General features: G+C 38.6%; 2 protein-coding genes across 2 annotated transcripts; one reads left to right on the top strand and one right to left on the bottom strand.

The window, feature by feature from the left end:
* The first annotated feature begins 268 nt into the window (after positions 1–268).
* LOC144567772 (growth-regulating factor 5-like) lies at positions 269–2,739 on the top strand. Its single transcript, XM_078317944.1, has 4 exons — positions 269–668; positions 1,057–1,420; positions 1,704–2,146; positions 2,498–2,739. Exons 1-4 carry the CDS (start codon positions 509–511, stop codon positions 2,503–2,505), a joined length of 975 nt encoding a protein of 324 aa, XP_078174070.1. The 5' UTR covers positions 269–508; the 3' UTR covers positions 2,506–2,739.
* A 1,595-nt stretch (positions 2,740–4,334) lies between these two features.
* Positions 4,335–9,198, bottom strand: LOC144567245 (cyclin-dependent kinase F-4-like). The gene is made up of 17 exons (XM_078317334.1): positions 9,000–9,198; positions 8,009–8,386; positions 7,469–7,688; positions 7,287–7,365; positions 7,130–7,198; positions 6,954–7,043; positions 6,719–6,857; positions 6,534–6,636; positions 6,389–6,441; positions 6,240–6,306; positions 5,950–6,124; positions 5,790–5,858; positions 5,599–5,665; positions 5,296–5,415; positions 5,156–5,187; positions 4,979–5,063; positions 4,335–4,892 (listed from the first exon to the last, which is right to left on the bottom strand). Exons 3-17 carry the CDS (start codon positions 7,474–7,476, stop codon positions 4,561–4,563), a joined length of 1,488 nt encoding a protein of 495 aa, XP_078173460.1. The 5' UTR covers positions 7,477–7,688; positions 8,009–8,386; positions 9,000–9,198; the 3' UTR covers positions 4,335–4,560.
* Between the last annotated feature and the right edge of the window lie 9 nt (positions 9,199–9,207).

The following is a 9,207-nucleotide window of genomic DNA, read 5'->3' as shown; positions in this document are numbered from 1 at the left end:
AAAATAAAAATGATCTTCTCTTTGCAAGTTTTGTAGTTTTCATTACTCCACTGTACGAGTTTAATTAATAGAAGTAACGAGGATGTCAGCGTAAGAAATCTCGAGCAAGAGAGAGAACTTTACTAGAGTAGAGAAGTCTGCTAGTTACCTAGTTTGAAACTAAAGTCTTCGACTGGCCTCTCCGTAAATAATGTAAATTGCAGGGGTCAGACTGTAAAAACACTTCTCCCTCCTATCTTTAAGTAAAAATACAACCGAGCTTTAATTTACCACCGACTTGCTCCCCTATCAGCCCAAATTCCATTGCCATCTCCTCTTACCTCTCATCCCATCCCATCCATTTCCATGGCCGATCCCTCCCCTTCTCCATCCCACCATCCCTCTTGAACTCTTCTCTCTCTATCTTAACCTCTCTCTTTCCTTCTCGTCTCCTATTCTATCACTTGCTACCTGCAATCAGAGCACAGTAACTGTCAGGAGAAATAGAAGGAAAAAATATTAAAAGGTCATGTCTGGAGGTTTCACGGCATCCCAATGGGTAGAGCTGGAGCATCAAGCTCTTATATTTAAGTATTTAATGGCTGGAGTTCCCGTGCCGCCGGATCTGCTCCTTCCTATCAGAAGAAGCTTTGATCCCCTTCAATCTCCTTTCTACCATCACTCTTCTCGTAACTTCCCTTGTCCCTTCTCATATTCTTCTTTAGTCTTTCGATATTGTTTTGTTTGCTTTTATATTGATCAGGTCTCAATATATCGTGTTATCTTAACAACTACCCCCTTCATTGTTAACGAACCTTTTTTTAGAATAGACTGTTACTCTTTAGCATAATATTTGTAAGGGACTAGGTTGAAAATCCTTTTTCTAGACTATTTGGTAGACATAAAGTGCTCTGGTCTATATTAATAGCTGACAACAGGTCTATTGGATTGCCAGATGTATCCTAATTTTTTTTATTTAAAATCTAGGAAAACGAGTAATGAGATTTTATAAACCAAGTCGCATGTCTTATAATTTTTATAAAGGAACTGTATTTGATAAAAGAATGTACTACACAGTGGGGTACTATGCTTACTATGGCAAAAAGCTAGACCCAGAGCCATGGCGGTGCCGACGCACTGACGGCAAAAAGTGGAGGTGCGCAAAGGAGGCGTACCCTGACTCCAAGTATTGCGAACGGCACATGCACCGTGGCCGCAATCGTTCAAGAAAGCCTGTGGAATCTTCTTCTACTCCTAATTCTATCTCTACTACCAAAGCTCCTTCCCCCCCTGCTACACCTTCTCTATTGACACCAGTCCTCAATCCTGCTGCCCCGAGAGGCTTTGACCCTCTTTCTGCCCCCACGGATGTGTCAGGCAACAGTGGTTCTCAGGGGTTGTGCCTTGACGGGCCCACTAGCACACATGGTTACCTCAACAGGTGCGTCTTTTGCCTCTCTAAGCACTTAAATTTAATTACATCTCTGTTGATATGTGTGATAACTCAGGTAGCTTGGTCCAAGAGATTTAGTATCAGATTTTGGCACTTTGTAGAGGATACTTATTAGATTCTTGTGAAAAGGAATGACTGGATACTGGCAGCTACTGTCAGTATAAATCACTAAAAGGCAGTATGGTAATACTGGGTTTTACTTGTACCAAGGGTAATGATTGTCAAAATTGACATTCTTGGAGAATGTTAAAATAAATCCAAATACATGCAGGTACTCCAACACACTAAAATCTGAATCGGGGGAGCACCATTTCTTTGCGGAACCGTCTGGAACCGCAGCATATGGTACTGTAGACTCTGCCATGACCTCACTCTCGTCATGCAAGTCACGAGATACGCATTCCCTAGGAGGCTTGTCTTACTCCTCTTATGGTGACCTGATGCAAGAGGAACTGGGTCAAGTTGTGACGATCAGCTCCCTGCCACGGGAGCAGGAAAAGCCACCACCGCACTCCTTTCTGGGGTATGGGTTCAGACATGAGGAACCCGTTAAGCCAGAGAACCAGTTGCTCAGGCCCTTCTTTGATGAGTGGCCAAAGAATAGGGAGTCTTGGTTGGAGTTTGAGAGTGAGAGATCGAACCGCAACTCTTCTTTCTCTACTACTCGCCTCTCCATATCGATTCCGATGGGCTCTTCTGCCTCCTCTCCTAATGGTAACATCTTTGATTCCTTGAGAAATGCTAGTGTGAATTTTTGTTGTGCACCCTTCTTTTTCCTAATGTTAAGGGTTTATAGATGATTTCCTTCGGTGTCCATCATGACATTAATAAATTAATAAAAAAACACACATATACAGGGAGAAAGGATGTATGCACAAGCATCATAATCTCCCTTTAATAGAAAAGTTAAAACATCCAAGTACTCAAATTAATAGGGTGATTATATTGCTTCTTGTTCCAAATTAATCCTTTTCAGCATGTGTATTTAATAAGGTGTAGAATCAGTCCTTATTAGCTATTAGTTCAAGAAAAATATTTACATTTTTGTGATTGTTACCAACGCAGATGGGTGATGCAGAGGTGTTATGTTGCATGTATCCAACTGTAGTTTGGTCCTCTGCTGCACTACTCTTCCCAAGCTTAAGTAAACTCAGAATATTTCTTCCCTAGTAAATGCAGGCTACAAATTATGATGTTGCTACTTGTATCTTAGTCATTAGACCATATTCTCTTTGTGTATTTCCAACGGACTATGTTCCTTGTATGATTACTTCCTGCGTCTCATAAAAAGGATGTCCTCTTGTGTTGCTTGCCTTTTTGGTTCTATGAGAAATGCTGATGGCGAGGTCATTTTAAATGGTATGATAGAAGCTATTGGTGTGGGCAGTGGGAGCCATTTTAGTCAGTGTGAGAGAAGCTAGTGAAACCTTTCTTTTATCATATCAGATTGTTATTTCTTTCCCCTTCCCTACTGTCGTCTGTTGGCCTAATAATTTTGCTATTAGAGACAGCATGGCCTGTTTTGGGGCTCAAGTTATTTGTTGACCATTTAGATTTGATGAGGGGACCACGTACACAAATCTCCTAGTAAGAACCTACTGTACTAAATAAATGTCATTTAAGGGAAGTCAAATTCTTCTAAGTTCTAATATATAGTTCCACACTTATATAATGTGAGAATAAGCAAGTGCTTTCTCCTAGCAGCTTAGCTAGATCAAGTTCTGCTCATTTGTATCCCTGGACCATATCAGTATATTTATGTCTTTTATTTTGGTTTATTTTTATTTTCTCTTGACCATCTCATTTGGAACCATATTCAACGTTCGCATCTACATATCTGTACGACAGCAATAATATGTTTTTTGTTCAACTTACGGAAGTAATGTGCGATGTCTATTATCTCTTAAAAGACCTAAAAAGAGGGTATCTTGAAATTTGGTCACTCATCTTGTTTCTTTGCATTCTTCTCTTTAATATTTCTTCTGTAACCCTCTCATCGTCCCGCTTCATTTTTTGTCCTGCATGTTATTACTTAAATTGGAGAGCGAGGCTATGGTAACATAGCGTATATTTTAGTCTGCCAATATATCTCCTTAAAATTATGCGGTTTAGATTGCCTATGCAGATTTTGAAAACAAAAATATTTTTTTTGAAAACTCGGTAGTTGCTACCAAGGTTTGTGAGGGGGAATCGAACTCTCGACCTTTGGGTATAATAACTCTAGGACATTTTCCTAGTCAATTGTGTTACCTCCCTTTTCTCCAAAACAAAAATATTGATACGGACTAATCTGCACTGTTCATAGCTCATAAGTTACTTGGTTTTTTTGTTCCTATATAGGGTTATAAAGGATGGTCCAGTTGAATCGTTTGCGTTTTTTATTCTCGTAGTAGCAGCACAACTCGTCCACTTTTAAATTTTAATCCGACTCATTTTACGTAAATAAAGAGCTCTATGCAATAGGTTAGCGCCAGATTCAACCTCTCAACTATTTCTCTTCTTGAATTTTGATGTAATGCTATTTGAATAATTTAATTTCTGATTGACATACAGTATGTAATGTTGTTGGTTGTAATTCTCTGCCTACGGGCGTGATCAATGCAAAAAAATATCTCCTAAACTACTTTTATATTACTAAGCCCGCAAATAGATTCATTCCTTACTGCCCGTTCTAATTTAATATTGACAGAGTAAACTAACTACAACTTTTTCTTCATATAGACATCAGAGGGAGTGATTATGCTTGTGCAGAGAGTAGTTCATAAATAGTGTTTTGTTCAACTGTCTCGTAACATAAGCCTGTTTCAATCATTATTGCACTAAAAATATTGGTTTTAATGCATCACCTGAGAATATTGAACCATCCCTCGCAAATTACAGAAACAACAGGCTAGCCACAAAATTTAAAGCATTGCAAATTAATTTTTTTTTTTATAAAAAAAGAACCACAAGCCATAGTATTTATTAGGAAGCACAGAATATTTGACCCCAAACAACATAGAAAACAACACCTTACAAGTCAAAAACAAGTTTGCTTTATTGACACACCTCACAAACAGCATCTGCAAAACACTAGCAGCAAGACGAGCAGAAATGCAGGAAAGGTATTTGTATGGAGAAAAGGAGAACTAAACATGATTATAACTGACGAGTTTCCGTGAAGGAAAGTTTCTCGTGTACGGAGCCTGATACACTGGTTCGGCATAATCTGTACGGTCATACCCATAACAATATCCATGACCCTGACCTTGCCACCCCCCTGCCTTGAAATTGGAAGGTACCTGATTGGGTACCTGATAATGGACACCTCCATTTGTTGCTTTTATACTTGTAAGTTTCCCTTCAGCCATATCGGTAGAGACAACCCTGCTATTATTCACTTTTGACCTCACTGATAGCTGAGACAGCTGATCCGCCACATCAGATACCCTTGGAGTATCCTTAGTAGTGCCATTGTAAACTGCAATTCATTTTAACATTAAACACGTTAATATGGAAAGAGACCCTATCAATCTAGAAGAAAATATGCAAAGAAGGGTTATTTACCTGGATTTGAATAGTTGTTCATGGGAGTCAGTTTGCCTTGAGATTGCTTCATACTGTTCCTTGACACATAGTTGTTATCCAGTACCTATAAATTGCAAAATCTGTAAATGCATGGAGATCTACTTGTAGAAATAATAAAATGCTATTTAGACACAAAAGGGATTATATCGTATTCACCTTATTGTCCATCTCCAGCTTCCTCTGCACACCTGTTGCAATCCATGCAGATCATTAACTTGTTTATATAAATCCACAAAGAAACTCATGGCAAGTAGAAAACATGGCAAATTCTAAAAGCACAAGGTATTCTTATTCACCTGTCTTATAGGAAACTCTAGCATTCGTTTGCCAATTGTTGCATTCCAGCTTGGCACCAGAGAAATTGTTTCCAACTGGATGCCTATCAATACTTCTCTGCCCCATAGCTCCTTTGATCCCTACCAAAAAAATATTCAAATAGACTGTGTTATTACTCTTTTTAGACAAAATCATTACAGGAAGTTACTTCCGAAATTCTCCGATACTTCAGGTCCTAATAATTCAGTACAGAACCTATATTTGGTGTATTACTACACAGCTATGGGGACATCAAATAGTAAAAGGGTAGTTCTAGAACTGACCTGATGGAGGAGTAGCACCAAAATTGGTGGATCGGTAACGCAGTGATGGCGGTACATAATAACAAGGCTGTAATACAATCAATTATGACATCAGTAACCAGAAAAATTTGAAACAACAATATTCATAAAAATAGAGCACATATTCTTTTATTGCAAAAATTTGAAGTTATAATGTAAAGAAGGACTAGAACCTGGAAGAAAGAATGCTGAAGGGCCTCTGAAGCTGTTGGTCTTCTATTCGGGTCCCACAAACAGAGCCACTGCACAGAACAACATCATTCTCACATCACACTTGTCACTGTTACTATAATACATGACAGTATAAGATGGAGCCAAAGAGAGAAGAAATACCGAAATGAGGCTGACAGCTTCTTCGCTAGCAGATGGAATTAGCTGAAACAAGTTTGCTCTCTCACACATAGGGAACTGAAAGTTGAGAGATTCAGCAAGGCACAATCCATCAGACCAAGTGTCATGATCTGGAGTCCCAATAACACTGCATATCTTGTACATCTCATCTGCTTCGCTGATTGATGTAACCAACCATACAGAGTTCCAGTGAATCAAACCAATAAGTCAGACAAAATGTCGAAAATATATATACAAACAAGAAAGGAAAGGCACAGGGATGGATGTAGTACTTGGAGCCAGGGAACAGAGGGCGGAGTGTGAAAAGTTCTGCAATAATCGCACCCATTGCCCACATATCTGAATAAAATCCAAGAAATGGTGGATAAATATGAATTTTAGATATCATACAAGACTTTGGAAGAACTATAATTTTACTTACCAACTGCAGAGTTATAAGAAGTAGCCTGGAGCAGAACTTCAGGAGCTCGGTACCTATTTACCCAAGATTGTAAATTATCAGCATCTTATTGAAGTAAAGATGCTTTGCATTCAGCATCAAAAATAAATAAAAATTAACAGCTCACCAGCGGGTGGAAACATATTCTGTGTAAGGTGGTTCAGACGAAATCTCACGTGCAAGTCCAAAATCTGCCATCTTAATCACATTTTTTGTCACCAGCAGATTTTCTACAATGATGAAAATTAGATTAACAAAAACTATCTATAGACAGAGATGGTAGGAACGGAGGCAGAGAGTTGAGCAGCTTACCAGGCTTGAGGTCCCGGTGAAAATATCCACGCTGATGCATGTGAGCCAGAGCATGGAAAACTTGGAAGCACCAATTTCTAACCTCTGCCTCCGTAAAAGGTTTTCCTCTGTTCTTCATAAGCTGATATAAATTGCACTCCTGTTGTAAAGAGAAAGTAAAGTTTCAACTACAACAATAAACTAGCCTTATGACTTTCTTGAGTTTTACAATCCGTGGGTTAAGTGGCAGGCATACCATGTACTCAAAAACGAAGAACAAAGTGTCATTCTCCCTTATGACTTCCCTGAGTTTTACAATATTTGGATGACTCATCCTCCTCAGTGACTGCACAAACAGAGAATATATCCATGAGAAACCAGACTTCCAAAGGAATTCATTTGCCAATTCAATAGAAGAATTATTTTTACTACCTTTACTTCTCGAAGATTGATACACTCCTCCCACGAGAAGTATTTTTTCTTCATTTTCTTAATAGCAACCTGTTAAGACATAGATTATGAATTTAATAAAACCTCACATTCAGTGAATTTGTGGAAATAAGGAGAGGGATTAAATTAAAATACATACAATTTCACCACTTTGCTTGTTTACTGCTCTAAAAACACTTCCAAATGTCCCGTCCCCTACTTCCTTGATAACCTTATACCTATTTCATCCACAGAATTATGCATACAATCATGTGATCATCTCTGTTTGCATTACCAAAACTCAGATCATGTAGTATTTTGTAGAACAGAGCAAATAGTTACCTCTCCATTATGTTTATCGTAAAAGGTCCGTCAGATATACGGTTATTTGTGGGAAGAAGAAACGCTATTTCCACAGTTAGGATATCTTTTCATCAGACATGTATCATTGAAGAGGGATTTCTCGGGGACAGAAACAAAATTCAGGAGTGGTTCATTTAATTTGTGAGAGCTCGTGGACATTTTAGTGGGGAAGCACAGGATTTTTAGTCGTCTTGATAACCTAAGAAATAAGAATCAAAAGTTAAAACATGAATAACATAAGAAATCAATGTTAGGCATTTGTAGATTACACTTATTCACGGTTATATTGTAAAAGATTGGCCGAAACAGGTGCAAAACTCAGCTTTTGCATAGTTAAAAAAATTTAGTACCACACACCTTAATGTAACAATATTTCTGGCTTTAGTTTCTACTTGATGTTATAAGAGGGTATCAATAGATAAATCCTACCTATTATGCAGTTATGCATCATGGCACATGGTAACGGCTCTGGCTGTAAAGGAAATATTAGATAATGTAAACCGGATATAAACAGCATACCTTATCCAAATTGAGCCATATTCTCAATAGAATAGCAACGCAGCAGAAAAAACAGGTATGGAAGAGGAAAACAGACAGTGAGAGGCAACAAGCGAACAGAGAGAAAACTATGTAAAGAAAACAAGATGTGCAACTGAAGTAGCCAGTTGCCTAGAGACAAAGATAGGTCAATCCTTTATCTAGAGTTGCATGAGAAAGAAGAAAGGGAGAAGAGGTTTCAGGTATAGTTAAGAAAGGAACTAAGGGAGTCCCCAAATACAAAGAAACGCCAACCAAGCACTTCTTGTAGGAGCAAAACGCGACACTTTGCACAGAAGATGCTCTGCTCCATATCCTCTCTTTTTCCCTTCGCCTAAGAGCAAAACCCGCTAATCGAATCTGAAATAGACAAAACAAAATATAAACATTTTGAATGAGAATATTCAAATGGGCGATGAAGTATAACTGCTGCTCCCCCCTCCTTCCCTCTTTTCTCTGATTGGCTTGTCCAAAAGAATATGCAGATAAGCTTATCCTTCAAAAAGGAAATCTCCAGACAAAGCAGGAGTTTTAATTGACTTTGTTTCATGAAAAAGTGCAACAAAATTCCAACGCAATAACCCACTTTCGCCAGTGCATTTGAAAAAGGCTGAGGTCATCAAAATTAGGTTACATAATGTGAAGTTTAGGCCATAAGGACCCACTAATATCCAATTCCCCCATCAAAACGAGCCCCCAACCAGTAGGAATAAATTCAATTCAAAGTCCCCCATAACCTACTCAATATAACATAGAAAATAGATCCAAAAGCACCAATCGACCAGAAATTAAACACGCTGCAGCTTTATTGCTCAATTGAGACTAAATTCGTACTAGCATACATACAAATTAGACAATTCGAGAACGAATTGGTCTTCAAATCCCACTCTTGCCACAAAATCAGCAAATTGAGCAAACTAATCAATCAATAAGAGAAGAAAAAATTGAACCGATCAAGGATTCGGTGTAGTACCAAGAAAGCTAGAGGCATACAAGGCCTCTTGGGACGCCGCGCCGCCGCTGGTGTGGAGCGTCTTCTCCAGGGTAGAATAGAGTCTCTAAACAGGTCAAAACCAACAGAGTCGTAGAAGAGGGGATAAGGAAGGTGCTCTGTTGAAATTTTCCATTTATCACACTTGGTGTGTCGGCGGTATCCTGTTCCTCGAGTTGCTATTCTGATC

The sequence above is a fragment of the Carex rostrata genome, chromosome 16 (assembly GCF_964058835.1).
Source record: "Carex rostrata chromosome 16, lpCarRost1.2, whole genome shotgun sequence".
Taxonomy (NCBI): domain Eukaryota; kingdom Viridiplantae; phylum Streptophyta; class Magnoliopsida; order Poales; family Cyperaceae; genus Carex; species Carex rostrata.
The sequence above is the reverse complement of the archived record's forward strand: the minus strand, read 5'-3'. Positions and strand labels throughout refer to the sequence as shown.